Source organism: Pygocentrus nattereri, chromosome 13 (genome assembly GCF_015220715.1).
Source record: "Pygocentrus nattereri isolate fPygNat1 chromosome 13, fPygNat1.pri, whole genome shotgun sequence".
Taxonomy (NCBI): domain Eukaryota; kingdom Metazoa; phylum Chordata; class Actinopteri; order Characiformes; family Serrasalmidae; genus Pygocentrus; species Pygocentrus nattereri.
This window is the reverse complement of record NC_051223.1, coordinates 14,772,932-14,789,809: the sequence shown is the minus strand read 5'-3', so window position 1 is coordinate 14,789,809 and position 16,878 is coordinate 14,772,932. Positions and strand designations below refer to the sequence as shown.

Sequence of the window (16,878 nt, the reverse complement as noted above, 5' to 3'; positions counted from 1 at the left end):
CCAGGGAGGCAGGCGTTTTGACTCCTTGCCCTTTTCTGTAGCACGCTCACATGCAGGCCATGGTAATGAGAGAGAAATTCATGCGTTTATGCAAATATCAAGGAGTTTAATGGGCCAGATGTCTTAAGCATTACGATTTTAATTAAATAGCTTTGATTTGCAATGACGAAAGCTATGAATTTTAAACTGCATCTCAAAAATAGAAATGGAGGCTAGTTAATAGCTTTGTTTTGTTTTGATGGCAAGGAGGAATAGGATGGAATTTGGGCATGTTACAAGATTTGAATATGATTCTTTGATATTCTTATTTTCTATACTCATTCAATATAATATAAAAATAAAATATTCATTCCAATCACTTCCATGGCCATAGGTGTATAAAACCAAGCACCTAGACATGCAGACTGCTGCCACACACATTTGTGAAAGAATGGGTCGCTCTCAGGAGCTCAGTGAATTCCAGCGTGGTACGGTGATAGGATGCCACCTGTGCAAGTCCAGTCATGAAATTTCCTTGCTACTAAATATTCCATAGTCAACTGTCAGTTGCATTATAACAAAGTGGAAGCAATTGGGAACAACAGCAACTTGGTAGGTCAGGCAAAATTAATGACCAACCGGGGTCAGCAAATACTGAGGTGCATAGTGCGCAGAGGTTGCCAACTTACCTTACCAAGCGCAATGCAAAGCATGGACTGCAGTGGTGTAAAGCACCACCACTGGACTCTAGAGCAGTGGAGACATGTTCTCTGAAGTGACGAATCATGCTTCTCCATCTGGCAATCCGATGGACGAGTCTGGGTTTGGCGGTTGCCAGGAGAACGGTACTTGTCTGACTGCATTGTGTCAAGTGTAAAGTTTGGTGGAGGGGGGGATTTCAGTGTGGGGTTGTTTTTCAGGATTTGGGCTTGGCCCCTTCGTTCCAGTAAAAAGAACTCTTAATGCTTCACCAGACCAAGACATTTTGGACAATTTCATGCTCCCAACTTTGTGGCAACAGTTTGGGGATGGCCCCTTCCTGTTCCAACATGACTGTGCACCAGTGCACAAAGCAAGACCCATAAAAACATGGATGAGCGAGTTTGGTGTGGAAGAACTTGACTGGCCTGCTGAGTCCTGACCTCAACCTGATAGAACACCTTTGGGATGAATTAGAGTGGAGACTGTGAGCCAGGCCTTCTTGTCCAACATCAGTGTGTAATCTCATTAATGTGCTTCTGGAAGAGTGGTAAAAAAAATTCCATAAACACACTCCCCTAAACCTTGTGGAAAGCCTTCCCAGAAGAGTTGAAGCTGTTATAGCTACAAAGGGTGGGCAGACATCATATTAAACCCTATGAATCTAGAATGGGATGCCACTCAATTTCCTGTGAGAGTGTGAAGGTTAGACTACTGAATATTTTTGGCAATATTGTGTGTGTGTGTGTGTGTGTGTGTGTGTGTGTGTGTGTGTGTGTGTGTGTTGTATATAATACATACATACATACATACATACATAAAATAGAGAGAAGTATACTGCCAAGAGAATTATGCTTAAAGCCATTTGTTATGTTCACTCCCCTGCCTGATTAACCTCTTCCTTTTTACCTTTTTTAAATCGCACTCTATGAATACTGAAACTGACCATCTGACCATGTCCTCGTTGCAGGCTCTTTCGGGAGAAATGGGTCCATTCTTGTGCAGTGGCAGTCATCAGGCTCAGAGGGACTGCCAGCCCAGCGCTCTCAACTGCTTCGTGGAGGCCATGTCACAGTGTGTGCCGCCCATTCCCATCAGGCCCTGTGTGCTCAAGTATCTGGGCAAGACGCACAACCTGTGGCTGCGCTCCACCCTGATGCTGGAGCAGCAAGCCTTTGAGAAAGGCCTCAGTCTGCACATCAAACCCAAGCAGAGCACAGAGTTCTATGAGCAGGAGAGCATCACACCTCCACAGCAGGTAACACTGAGGACTTATTCTGGATTTGTTTACTAAGTTTTAGTCACATGCAAAAGGAGTTAGGCCTTTTTTCATTTGGCACCTGACCATATTCTTATTTATACCTCCTGGTGTTTCGGACCCGTGCTCAAATTTAGTAAAGTATTCTTTAGTGTACAGGCTGCTTCTGCCAGGCACTGGTCTCAGGTGCAAGTATAAACATTTATCCAGTTCAAAATCTGAATGTGATTGCATGTGTTTCTAGGAAATCCTGGACTCACTTGCAGAACTGTACTCGCTGCTGCAGGAGGAGGACATGTGGGCTGGTTTGTGGCAGAAGCGTTGCAAGTTCCCGGAGACCAGCACAGCCATTGCCTATGAGCAGCATGGCTTCTTTGAGCAGGTAAAAGAGTAGTTCATCTACAAACAATAGCTGTAGTAGTAAACAGCTTTTTGTAGATGGCAACTCTTTTTGTCGATAACAGACAGTGATTAGTCCGTGATTAAGCTTTAACCAGCAAGCCTAAAATCAAGAACATGTCCCAGCAAAATATTGACTATAGAATAAACTTTTTTTTTGGATGACTGACACTTGCAGCCCTGTTTACGAATTTAGTTGGTGACGTCATTATATGTCTTATGCCTAGTTCACACTACACGATTTTAGCTTGGTTTTTCAGTCGCCGACTGTTTTTTGTAGATCGCCGACAGAAACCTGTGGTCGGAGGCAAATCGGCGATCACTTGGCGCTCGCTCAGTCGTGTAGTGTGAACGGTTGAAAGAGTGGCGACTGTGAGTCAACAGCAGCTTCTAGCTACAGCCAATAGGAACACGTAGAGAGAGAGAACTGTGTCACCGGTAAAGATCTCTCTGCGCGCCAGTCGAGGAGTACACAAACAGAATAATGGCTACAAGAGGTTCTCGCTCTACTTGGACACAAGAAATGGAGGAACAGTTGATAGAGCTTTGGCAAGAGCACCAGTGCCTTTTTGACGTGTCCATTGACCTGTACCACAACAGAGTCGAGAACCTATTTTCTACGTGGTATTGCTAGTTCTCACGAGAGTTTAGTTTTCGTGTGTTCTCGTGTTTTTGGACAGCAGCCAGATGAGTCGGCGATTCCCCAGGGTGAAAGTTGTTTAATTCGTGAGCCCGTGTCGCCGATCGGTCATATAGTGTGAAAGCCACAACAACTGAAAGACTCGCGATTACAGCACAACCAGTCATGTAGTGTGAACGGCACAAAAACCTGACGACTGAAAAAGTCGTGTAGTGTGAACCAGGCATTACTTGTGGTTAGTAGGAACGTTTTAACGTTACTGCTCACTGGAGAGTTAACAACAGCATGATGGCTGCCTGCAGAGCAAAATCCTCAAAGACCATTGCATTTTCAGTTAAAGGAAAACTAATTTAGTTTTTTTATATTTCATTGCTGCTACTTCACACATCCTTAGTTATAAATTTTTTTTACAGAAAAATACATTGGAGTTTTACTTTTTTGTCTTTTGTATTAGAAGGAAACTTCAGTAATACAGTGAATTCTTGAATGTTATTCATCTTTTATTATCTTCATTGTTAGTTAGCTAATTTATAAAACAACCTCAAGCTAAATTTAAAAGCTAATAGCTACATAACTTATTTGGTAATATGATTCATGATCTACATAATTATTTGTTTCAGTAATCAATAGACTATTTAACTATCAGATTAGTTGTTTGTTGCAGACCTAATTTACAATAATAAACATATATCGTGATATAATACATATAAATTAAATGGCAAGTACCACTTCAGGTAGTAAATAGAAACTGTGCACTAAAATCTGCAGAGAAGTGCAATTTTTAAGTTTGTCCCCAGTAGAGGATGTGTTGAAACAAAACAAACACTGGACTAAGGGTACCCTTCAAACTTTTGAATAAAACTGTCACACTGTCAGAAACTTTAAAAATGAAAAGAAAATGATATTTTCTTTCCAACAGCAAAAACCCTACTTGAAATAGCACTTTAAGTGAACATGTATTAAGTTTGTATGTCCAAAATTATACTGACACCCATTATTACCGTAAACATTCAACGGTCATTTTCTTTTTGCCAGGCACAAGAGAGTTATGAGAAGGCCATGGAGAAAGCCCGAAAAGAGCACGAGAGGACCAACACCTCACCTGCCATTTTCCCCGAGTACCAGCTGTGGGAGGACCATTGGATCCGGTAGGTTCTGTTGTCATTTTAAAGGCTGCTCATCTCTGCCTGCTCTTGGCACTCACATCAGCAGCTCCGGTGCTGTCCTTCAGGCGACATCCTGCCTCAGCCGGCCTCTTTCTGCTGCAAAGCCGAGCACACCCTCAAAACTTGGCCCGAGATGACAGACTTCTCTCTTAAAGCCGCACTGAAACCCTGTAACCCATCCAAAAGTCGATTCCTGGAATTTTAGCTTGTGAAGTACTGCTTTGCCCTCGGCCATGTGTGTAGAGAAGTTTAACCAGCGGGTTGTTTTTCTTCCGTTTTTCTCCAGCTGCTCTAAGGAACTGAACCAGTGGGAACCTCTCACTGAATATGGCCAGTCCAAAGGTCACAGCAACCCTTACCTTGTGCTGGAGTGTGCCTGGAGAGTGTCCAACTGGGCTGCCATGAAAGAGGCACTGGTGCAGGTAATTTATTTTTAAATTGTTAATTTCTTAAAGGACCTTGTCCTCCAGTTTTCTTAGATTTTATTTGTTCTCCTGAGATTCATTATTTATTTATTTATTTTATGCTTAAAACAGTCAACACATTTTAACTCAGCCATATTTAAATTGCTCTTTATCCTTGTAGAATTCACGAGGACATTTTTGTTATAGTGCCTTTAAGAGTAATATATGTAGATGAAAACTTTAACATAGATCTGTGATCTGACAGCTGTGGACTAAATAGATGGATGCATGTAAATGCATCCAAGTCTTCTTAGTTTGTTTTAGCATTTAGTAAGCTGTGAAAGGTTATGCTTATGTTTTTATTGTTTAGTTAAGTTAGTGTTTTATTCCTTATATTCTTTGTGTTGTATTTATATTATATTATTTATATTCTTTATATAATTTTTTATTCTTTGTCTTTTTTGATCTCTTTGATCTCTTGATTACTTGTCAATAATTGGTACATCATTCTGTGAGTACTATAATTGATAGTGACAGGCCTAATTGAGTATTGAGAGTACAGTGTTAGGTGGTGAGAGGAAAACAGGAACTCTTTTCAGGCTGCTGTTTACGACACTTCAGAAACATAGCTTCCCTGTTGGTGGTTAATTTATGGATCTCACTTTTAAAACAAAGTCAGGGGGAAAAAGGATGTGATAGCACTTGACACATTATAAATACTCTTGGCTCCTGTTCAAGGAGACTTGGAACGAATCCATTGAGGTTTCTGTCCTAAGGTGACACCTAATTAAATTGTCCGGCACCGCCGCCCCACTTCTCTTCCCCCTCCCCCCTCCATTCGCTTTGCATCTAATATTTACGGATACGCACTTGAATAATTGCTCAAACATCTGCTAGGAAGTGATTTGTTTTCGCTGTACCAGGGCACAGAGCGCTGCAGTAGCACTTGCTCTCAGGAAGTTTAAATGTCCCTGCTTTCAATTAAAGCGTGGCCGATAAGGCCAGCGCTGTCGCAGGGAGATTCATCAAAACGTTGGCCATGATAAGTGTGCTCTGGCTGACAGTTGTAATTCACAAACATCTCAACACCTCAACGCATAGCAGAATGCAACTTTTGTTTCGCTGGTTTAAATGATTTGATATAATTCCTCTTAGATATTATAGTACTGAAAAAAAAAACCTTTGTTAGCGCAAATATTTTGGAAATATGCTTCCCAGCTCTTCTTATATTTAAACTAGTTATTACTATAAACTTTTAAAAAATTGCTTTTGAACTGCCAAACTTCAACATGTTAAATTTATTTAGGTGCTAGAAAAAAGCTCTAAACCATTTGTTTGTGTTTGTCAGGTGGAGTTGAGCTGTCCTAAGGAGATGGCATGGAAGGTAAACATGCATCGTGGATACCTGGCTATCTGTCACCCAGAGGAGCAGCAGCTAAACTTCATTGAAAGGCTGGTTGAGATGGCCAGCAGTCTGGCCATCAGAGAGTGGCGAAGACTGCCTCACATTGTCTCACATGTCCACACCCCACTGCTGCAGGTGAGGAACCACAAACACTCATGCGCGCACACACTATGTGTTTATAGGCAAACCTTTTGTAAAACCTTCTCTCAAATATCTCTGTCACTAGCCCACTTTTCCACCATGTTGTATCATTACATCTGTAGACTAATGACAGGCTTCTTGTCTCACAATCACCTACCACTTTGAGCTTTTTGATTTTGGGAGCTTTTCATTTGTTCACACAAAGGACAGCTGGCGATATGTATATTAGGCTTTCTAATGACAAAAAGCAACTCGATGTAATTCTGATATTTAGCGAATGAAAAAACAGGTAAAGGTATTAATACCTTTGCAAAAAGTAGTAACAGCTTGTATGCAGAAAAGCTCAGGGGGCTTTTTACCCCACTAGCTAATGCTTGGCATTGAGCATGGTGAACATGTGCCGCTTCTGCACAGCGTCTCATTTTAGTGGCAAAGCACTTCTATGGAGATTTATACAAGCTGGGTCAAAATCTTAAAGTAGCAGATTTCATTAATTAGAAAGCGTGTTTAGATGCTTTTGGGCATATAGCGTAGTTTGCCCTTAAAATGTACACGTATATGTGCCAGCTAGCAAAAAATTTGTCTACCTTTTATTAAGACTATTGGTTTTCTTGTTAGACAAATGAGCAGAGCTTTTCATAATGGTGTTACTTTATGGTCAGTTCAGAATAATGATAGTCAAACTATGCCTATTCCTGGCTCACTGCAAAGAAGTCTCTTTGTCATCATGTTTAATGCGTGAACAATCATGCTATTATGTGAGGTAGTAAAACTCACTTTGCCCTTGTCTCTTAAATAATTGCCTTTTCCTTAGTATTTTTACACTTTAATTCACTAAATGTCTATTCTTGTGTGCAGTACTGACTGTCTCCTTCTGTCGCTGTGGCCTCTTAACCTGTTCTGAAATTACTGTTTGTGAACTGGGCCATTGTGGCTGTGAATAGGTGGCTGGTATTAATATTCAACATGAGCTCTCTATATACAGCTTACTGAGTGGCACATGCATAATCAGACAGTGCACACAATGGTGGAGGTGATGTGTGGCTGTAGATTACCACTTCCATGCTTGCTGCTCTCCAGAGCTGCAGGAGACCATTAGTTTTCTGGCTGTTATTGTTTGTCTGTGCAGTAAGAGGCTGCAGTGTCCAAGAGGCGTAATTGATGAGAGAAATATGTGTATTTAGATGTTGTTGTTTTGTTGTTGTTTTTTAATGCACATCCTAATTCTGCTGTGAACCCAAGATTGCTATATTAAATTAAAGCCATATCGTGACCATAGACAGCCACAAAATTTACACAGAAAAAGGCAGTAAGTGTTTTAGCTAAACAGACTCTAAAGGTAAGCTTTTTTTTTTTTTAATTAGCTTGACATCGTAACAATAGAATAACGCTTTTTGGTGCAATTTACAACCTCTTTCAAAATGGTTCTATATGGAGCCATATATAACACATTCTCCATCAATTTGAAGAATAATTTCACCAGGCAAAAAAAACCTTTAATCATAGAAGGGGTATAGAATAGTATACATGTATAGAACCATATTCTTTACAAAAGAACCCTTGAAGAACCATCTTTAAGTCTTTAGTGAGTGTATAACTGATGCCAAGCATGAAAGTGAAGCTGATTGCTTTATTTCATCTAATTTATACGAAATGAGTGTAAAAGTTAACTTGAACTGACCTCTTATTGACTCTCCTGGCCGGTGCCTCCAGCCACAATGTAACTGCTGCACCATTTAAGGTGAAACAGGAAAATTCAAACAAGAAGCAAACTTTAGCTTTGTAGTTTTAATACTGATGGTGTTATTATAATTAAAAGATGAAGCATCCTACCAAGAGTTTATTATACTGAGCTGCCTGTTTGAGTAGCTGCAGGTTTTGGCTATGTGCAAAGTGCTGTGGGAGACATATTAGCTGTGCTGCTGTAGCTTGTCTAAATTTTAACCATGCTCTTTTGGAATACAATAAGTGCATCATCAAATATCAGTCTGAAATATCAGACAAATTTAAGCATGAAGCAGTGCTGATGTTTAAAAAGGCAAATACTGGCTGATAACGATATGATTCTAATATCACTGAGCATCTCTAATATTAGGGCCAGACTGATGTCTAATAAAATCAACCGTTATTCAGATTTACAATGGTGAAAAATTTCTATTCTTGTGTGCAGTAATGGACAATAATGCGCACACAATGTCTGTTATTAGGGATGTATGATGATCTTAGTTGATACAATGATATTGAACTATTGCCAAAACCTGATTAACTGCAGTAAATGAATCATGTGCATGCAAATGTACTCAGGTTCAGGGTTTAATCATAAGGTTATTTTTAATGATTTAGACCCCCCCCCCCCCCCCCCCCCCCCAAGTTGTTTATGAAACATGACAGAAAAGCAATCTTTCTCTATCATATAAAGCAGTAAATCACCATTTATCTAGAACTACTAGAGTCTGTAACTTTTTGGTTGATACTGGTTATCAGACTTAAAATCAGTATCATTGAGACAATTTTCTTATCTGTTGTAGTTTAATGGATATTGCTAAATATTCGGTGGGTCACAGCCAGTGGTAAAAAGTGCATCATTCCTATTTTTTACATTGTACTGGCTCTCCTGGGCTCCACTTTACTCCAGACATTTACTTACTGACCTGAATAATTGCTTTGCTTATGCGACATCGGTTGCTACCTGAAGAGGGTTCTGTATGTGAGCAGAGCATTTTATTGTTGGAATTTCCAGATAACTGGGCATGTCTTCTCCTGCCTCTAAAGTGCTGCACAGGTACCAAAGTAAAAAAAAAAAATCACCTCCCACAAAGTCCAATATACGAGATTAAAAGTGACAGGAGAGGCAGGAAGGATGGTGAGTTTCAGAGAGAGGGAGAAAGAGTACAGCAGTAAGTTTAAAATGGCAGTAATTACTTTTCCCCTCATCAGATAGCGTTTGATTAAATACCTGCAAGAAAATTACATTTACATGATGAATGGGCAGACGGAATGAAGAGTATAACATGGCATCAGCTGATATTAACTGATAATTGTGAAAAATATTGTATTTCCTAATTTATTTTGTTTCCGGAGCTGTGATGTGGTCCTCAGACTTGTTTTGAGACATTTTAATTATTTCAAGCAGGTATCGTCTTTGAATATGTTATCCGACTCTGCTGTTCTATTTCTGCGTGTAGTGTTTGAATGGGTGTGTTTTGGGTGGCTGTGATTCTTTATCATGGCCGAAGCAAACAGCCCACCATTTGCATAGTAAACTATCGTGTTGTAAATCACCTGAGGGTCCTGTAGCAGTTCTGCTAGCCCTTATATGATTAAAAACGCCATATAGAATTGCATGTGTAGTATATAAACAAACAATGAGAAGCATTAAACTGAAGAAATGAAAGCATTGCCTATTACCTGGTTCTCCTGACTACATCATTTCATATTTTGGCAGGTAAAAATGCAGAGCCTGTGGCCTTGGATTTTTTATTTTTTGACATTTTAACAAACTTTGTGTGACTAATCAGAAAACTAATATGACAAAATCTAACTGTAACCATTAATCGCTAATGTAGTTGTGTGGTGACTGTGGTGGTAACTCTGCTGAGCATCATAGATGCTGTTCTGATGGCTGAGGTTTGCTAATATAACTCTACGAAATAAGTTCTTGAAAATAACATGTTAATTAGGCAGGACGATACACTAAGAGGCTATCACTGCAGCAGTTAACCTGTTAATAGGGTTTGATGCAACCTAGGTCAGATCAGCAGGAAGGACCACCATGATCACAACGTTGGTAATACTCTTATTAAATGGCCTATATAATGTAAAACTAAGCTTTTTTTGAAATCAAGCGCTTGGAAGTAGCATTATTAGTTTCAAAACTTACTAGTCTCTACTCTGATTATACTCTCCAAATATGGAAGTTAAGCTGCAAAAACTGCCAGTGTTGAATTCATTGTGTCTGTGTACCACAAGAATCTACTTTTTTTTTTTTTTTTTTTTTTTTTTTAGCACCTCCTGTTTATATTAAAGTTCTAAGAGCTCTGCTTACTTTTTGAATGAGGCACAGAACAGGGCAGCTAATCAGAACAGAGCTTGTTTGTTACATCAGTCTTAAAACAGTCTGTGGATAAATAGATTGGAAAATGTCATATTAACATGAATTTTGTCTATTTTGTATATGTAAATGTTATTAAGCCAAAAAAAAATAGCAAATACAGGTTATGGGCTTTTTAAGCTTTTATACATATTTTAATTTTTAAAGCAACAACTCACTGTTTTTGGTAGTAAGGCGTGCTTGCTAATTGTTATATACAATGTTTTCTGGCTAATTCTGGCTACAGATTCTTAATTTTGGTCTGGCTGTTTATGCCTGAAGTAGATTGTGTTTCTGAGCGAGAGCATTTTGCAGGTGGTTTTGCTGTGTCAGTGTTTTGACTATGAGGATGATTAAACACAAAAGGAATAATTTATTGGGGGACTTTTTCGCCCGTTCTCCTACTCTCTTCTGTCCCTCAGGGTAAATGGGTTGGAAGATACTTTGATCCATCCATTTTGCCCAGCCACCTCAGACTTCATTTTGCTGTATTTTTTTTTTTTTCTCCTCCAATAAGGATCATAAGCCTGTAATACGGCTGCAGTAATGACTTGGAGATTCCTCTGTGTGCAAGAGTGTGAGATGTGCCTGGAAGGTGTTTGGATAGGCAGAACAAAATGATTCGTAGAATGTAACACCTTTAATGAACTTCTCCAGAACTAAGACCTTTCTGATTTGATTCTGTGGTGGTGATTTCTAAGCTGATTCCAAGTTGAGGCAGCTAATAAAAGTGGATGATAAGTTTGAAATTCTCCACACTGTCATACAGGAGCAGCAGTGACCTTGTTCTATTTACTTTAAAAATATTTATTCAATGGATTTGTTATTTTTTTCTTCCTTGTGGAACTGTTAATGTAATCTGTCTACGCTTTATATTGTTGTGCTAGGGTTAAATCGGCACAGCCAGCCTTTGCTGGTCTTTTTGGGATGTATCAGATATGGTGGAAGTAGCTGGCTTTATATAGCTTTGTTTTAAATTTGTGCTTTAAAATGCAACTCAAAGTGCTTCACAAAGAAATTAATAAATAAGGGCAGAGAAAAATAAAGGCAAGGTGAAGGCATTATCATATAGCACATTTCATATGCAAAGGGTATTCAAAGTGCTTTACCTAAAGACTAAATAAAACAGCATAGCAAATATAAAAATTAAATAAAAGACAGATATATAAATATAAAAATAAAGCACAAAGCCTACACAGAAAAGAGAAAGTGTTAAAGGCAAAGAAGTAAAGTAGAGTCTTTAGTATGAACTTAAATGAACTTTAGTATGTCCAGATTTGGGGTGTGTCTAAGATCTTCTGATAGCTGGTTCCATCTGGCAACATAAAAGCTAAATGCTACCTCACTATACTAGATTGTAATTATAAGCTACATGAAATAAAATGTACCAAAAGGAAAAGGTCTATGAAAATGTAATCATATCCAATACATTTTATATGAAGGAGAATTTGGGTTCACCTCGGTAAGGTTCAAATCTGTCCATCCCTTTGTTTCATTCACATAGGCTGCTCAGCAGATCATTGAGTTGCAGGAGGCAGCTCAGATCAACGCGGGTCTCCAGCCAGCCAACCTGGGCCGCAACACCAGCCTGCATGACATGAAGACGGTGGTGAAGACGTGGCGGAACAGGTTGCCCATTGTCTCTGATGACCTCTCTCACTGGAGCAGCATCTTCATGTGGCGCCAACACCACTACCAGGGTAAGATGGGTTATGGATGCTGTGTGGGATATGGGATGCAACTAATTAGCTACTTAGCAAGCCTTTAACTTTAACAAAACTTTGTCTCAGATGTTGAACCATTGATGTCACACAATTTGGTATTTTTGACAAATGTTTTTGTATTAACTGGATCATATTTTTCCTAAAGGTCATGCACTAAGAGAGATATAACATATTACAATTCCATTAATTGTTAATAGCAATAGTTTGTTAATTAGGGGTGGGGGGGGAAATAGATTCTTTGTTGCATCGCAACGCAGACGTGAACGATTCTGAATCGATTCATAAATGTCAATTGATTTTCTTAATTTTCATTTATAATGTTGACTGAATGCTAAGGGCAGAACTTGGAAGTAGGGAAGTGCAGCGCCCGAACAGTCTGTGACGTGCACATAAGAAAAACACAACTGGATGAGCGAGAAATCCGACCGGCACCTTTTGCATTAAAAGTTTGGTTAGGTCAGGAGTCGACAACCCAAATGTTTTGAAGAGCCATTTTGTCCTTTCAAAAAAATCTAACCACCTTGGAAGCCACAGCGATTCATGTCGAACATGTCTCAGTATGTGCTTATGTCCTAGTATAGTCTAAAAAAATATAACCAAAAATGCAGACTTATTTTAAAGCTCTGCTTTTAAACTTTCAACAGGACACTTTTCCTCAAAAATTTAAGTTTCTTGTAGAATGTCTCTCAACGGTCGACTTTTATGAGGCTGAAGTCAGCTTCTCATTCGCCAGCTTCTTGTTCGAATTTTCGAAATTCAAAAAAGAGGAACTTTTTAGACAGTCTCTTGTTGTAGAGTTAATGAACCAACTGCAGTGCTTATAAATGTGAATAAATCCATTCATCTCCAAATGTTTGTCTTAAATCTTTCTTTGCCTTTTCGTTAGCTACTAGCTAGGTGAAACTTTGTTCCTATGTGACCTGCAGTCTGCACGCCAGTTCTCAGTCATTGCAGACCAGGGCTTTCACGCTATGTTGCACGCGTCCTGTCTCGAAGATATTTTACTGACACAGTGACCCCACACTCTCTACCACAAGACCAAAACCAAAGTTGTAAAATCATTAAAGAAAATGGGTAGGATAGCTGTAGCATGTGGTTCGTGGACATCTGTTGCCACTGGATCTTAAATTACACAGCATATTTTATCACAGATGAGTGGAAGTCAGTGTCTCGTGCTCCAAACAAAAGCCGTGAATGAGCGCCTTCCAGTTCACTTGCCAAATCACTTTCATTTGATTTATTAATATTGTAAGATATTGTAAGTAGATGCATTTTGGATCATTACAAATACTTTGCTTTAAAACTACCAAGTCCTTAGACTGTATAGAGAAATCCTGTATAGAAAACAAAGATGCTTCAAGATGCATAGATAATCCTTTTGTAATCGCATTGCAGTCCTCTGAAACGTAATCAAATTGTAAGATACATAGAGATTCCCACCCCTAATGTTAATGAGATTTTTAGACACACATGTTACAAGGAGGCTTTCCAGGAGTAGAGCTGGAGTATTGCATCTTTGGTTTGAGCATGACATGTATGTGTGCATATGGATTTGAATTTGGAGTATTGTTTTTGTTGTGGTGTTTTTTTTTTTTTTTGTTGTTGTTTTTTTGTTTTCCCCACAAAGCCAGATAATAATGCTTTTAAAAATTGCATAACACTGTTCATTGTTTTTGATAATTCATTGTTTGGTATTCCATATGCTTACTGTGGCGTTGCTTGGTGGTTGCGAAGATGTTGCTAGACTGTTGCTATTGGTTCCCAGGTATCTGTTAAAGTGCTGTTGGGCTGTTGCTGTGGTATCCCAGGCGGTTGCTACGGTTTTGGAAGCCTGTTGTTGTTTTTATCCTAAGTGGTTACTAAGGTGCTGTTAGGCCATTGCTATGGTTTCCATACATCACCTGTGGCAATTACATTTGAAATTTCCAAACATTCATTTCCTAAGGAAAAAAAAAACTGTCCTTACCACAGGATTACTGCCAAGTGATTTCTGATTGTGCAGTATTAAAGTAAAGATGTTGGCTAACTGATGCATCTTTCTGTTCAGCTATAGTGTCGGCTTATGAGAGCAACACACAGCATGACCCCAACACCAACAATGCTATGCTCGGCGTCCACGCGTCTGCCTCAGCCATCATCCAGTATGGAAAAATCGCTCGTAAGCAAGGTCTAGTCAACGTGGCCCTTGACATCCTTAGTCGCATCCACACCATCCCCACCGTGCCCATCGTGGACTGCTTCCAGAAGATCCGGCAGCAGGTCAAATGCTACCTGCAGCTGGCTGGAGTCATGGGCAAGAACGAATGCATGCAGGTCAGTGGAATTTTGGAAAAGCAGTTGAATTTCCCTTTAATAATATTAAAACCACTTCCTTTTATCTATACTTTTCTGTCCATTTCATCATCTCCATTTACCATTTAGGTGCTGTTTGTAGTTCTAGTTACAGACTGTAGTTGATCAGTTTGTCTGCATGCTTTAATCCTCCATTCACCTTGTTCTTCAGTGGTCAGAACCACTGCAGAGCAGGTGTTATTTGGGTGGTGGATCATGGTTGTCACTGCTAGACTGAACAGTCCACCAACCATAAATATCCACCCAACAGTGTCCTGTGACCACTGATGAAGGGCTAGAGGATGACTAACACACACTGTGCAGAAACAGATGATCTACTGTCTCTGACTTTACATTTACATGGTGGATCATCGAGGTAGGAGTGTCTAATAGAGGCAGTGAGTGGATACATTGTTTAGAAACTCCTGTAGCCCCACTGTGTCTGATGCACTCATACCAGTGCAACACACAAACACACCACAACATTAGTGTCACAGCAGTGCTGAGAATGATCCACTATCCAAATAAATACCTGCTCTGTGGTGGTCCAGTGGGGGTCCTGACAATTGATGAACAGGGTGAAAGAGGGCTAATGAAGTAGAAACGGATGGACTAAAATCTGCATTGTAGAACCACAAAGTGCACCTACATGGTAAGTGGAGCTTATATAATGGACAATGAGTGTTAAAAAAAAAAAGTTTTAATTTTGTGGCGCTTGTGAGAAATTAATCAGTTAATTATTCATTTATTTTATTATTATTATTACATACTGTTAATATTTATTTAGCACCACTTTCAGATTGATCAATCATGATGCACTGAAACATTTTTACACCCCTCAGTGCAGTTGTTTTGAACTCATTCCAAACCTTCATTACTGCACAGCCATCTCCTTCTGTTATCAGCCTAAACAGTGGCCATTTTCATCTGACATGAAATTGCACAGCAGCAGCCCCTATTCCACGTCTGTTTACACCTCTGCTTTACTGGATCTGTTCTCTTCTCACACTTTTGGCTTTAACAAGGCTCTGAATCCAAATAAGACCACTCTCTCATTACTCTGAGAAGGACTTGTGTGCTGCTGTCAGTTAGTCGCGAGTGGAGTAAGGAATAGCCCGAGCATCCTCTTAAGCCTGATTAATGGGGCTGCCCCAGCTGAGCGCAGGTCATTAAAGTACCATTGGATTTAATAAGAGTTGCTCTCAGTGCTGTCGCGTTCACTCCTCTCTCTTCTTCCTTTCAACATTTCTCGGCCTCAGTCTCTTGGCCACTGCCTCTTACCTGATTCACTCTGACACCTGCAGACAACTTGTAGGGTTCTTAGAACAGCCTTGGACTTGTCTAATCATTTTGTTTCACCATTTTGGGTTTGCTGAAAGGATTTGTGCTGTTATGCTAAGAAATATGAATATTACAAAACTTTGAGTGACCATATGGTAAATGAATTTAATGATCTTTTCTAGTACTGCAAACAATATTATTATGCTATATTGACATTTGCAGTATTGATGTCTCTGAAGGCCACAATATGTAAATGAGCCCTCTTTATTTGTACTTTGAGAAATCTGACCAGTCATAGGTGTTTTGAAGAGTGAAGAATAAAAAATAGAAATAATTTTAATCACAACAATGTAGGAGAAATTTTTGGCTCCTGAGTGAGATCACAGCCATCTGTGGATGGAAGTGGCTTTGATTTCTCTGGGTGGGGACAGTGTCCCTTCCTCTCCCCTAATCAACGTCTGTTAGCTGGTGTAGCAGAATTAGTGTTCTACTCCAAGCACAGTGAGTTGTCCAGTGATGTTGCATTAGCATCTCTTGCAAAGATGCATGCACATGTCTCAGAGGCAACGCATTCTAGTTGAGTTTAGGCAAATACATAAGTGAATAAAAAATGAAAATACAATTATTGTGACATGTTATGGATCTGACAAACAAAAAAGTGCTAACATTGGACTTCTTGCGATTAATCTTTTAGATGACAGCCATGAGTTTGTTTGTTTGTTTTTGCTTGTGATGCATATGTTATCAGTTGGGAGATATTAAGTAACAGCTGGGAAGGAAGGTCTGAATTATCTGAATTTTTATTTGTTGAGCACCGGATGTTTAAGCAATTCTTCTTGGTCCAGGTCTCACCATGAAATTAATTCTAATAAAATAAAGAAAAAACATACTAAATATGCATAAAATATATAGTAGGCAATATGAAGGGTGTGCAATGGGAGTTCAGTACAGATAAAGTCAAGTACTGAATTACATATATGCAATATGTACAGCTGAACGTGAATATATGTGTAGATATATCTTGCAAGTGGAAGTGCTTGTGTACTGACTTTAATAAACGTAATTGTTCAGAAGGCATGCTGTATACTATGTATATTGGTCACATTAAAGGGAACCTGTTATGGTTTCCCTTTCTTGTAGTATGTTATACAGCATTCTGTACATGTGTAAACAGTCTGCAAAGTTAGAAAGCCTACTGCACAGCAGAGGGAGTAACTCTCTCCTACAGAAACCACTTTCTCTGCTGCCCGTAATGCCTCATTGGAATTCTAGCTCTTTTCTCTGTTACAAGATGACGTCATCTTGTAATACAGTCCTTATTGTCTGTCTTCCTGCAAACTTGGCACACGTTCACACAACGC

The 16,878-nt window shown here is 39.4% G+C and overlaps 1 protein-coding gene across 1 annotated transcript in view; it reads left to right on the top strand.

The window, feature by feature from the left end:
• Nucleotides 1–16,878, top strand: part of LOC108432011 (transformation/transcription domain-associated protein) — a 112,713-nt gene that overhangs the window by 59,444 nt on the left and 36,391 nt on the right. Inside the window, 7 exon segments of the mRNA XM_017705546.2 lie at nucleotides 1,649–1,936; nucleotides 2,181–2,318; nucleotides 4,011–4,123; nucleotides 4,428–4,563; nucleotides 5,894–6,085; nucleotides 11,686–11,881; nucleotides 13,953–14,218. Coding sequence (XP_017561035.2) covers nucleotides 1,649–1,936; nucleotides 2,181–2,318; nucleotides 4,011–4,123; nucleotides 4,428–4,563; nucleotides 5,894–6,085; nucleotides 11,686–11,881; nucleotides 13,953–14,218 — 1,329 coding nt within the window.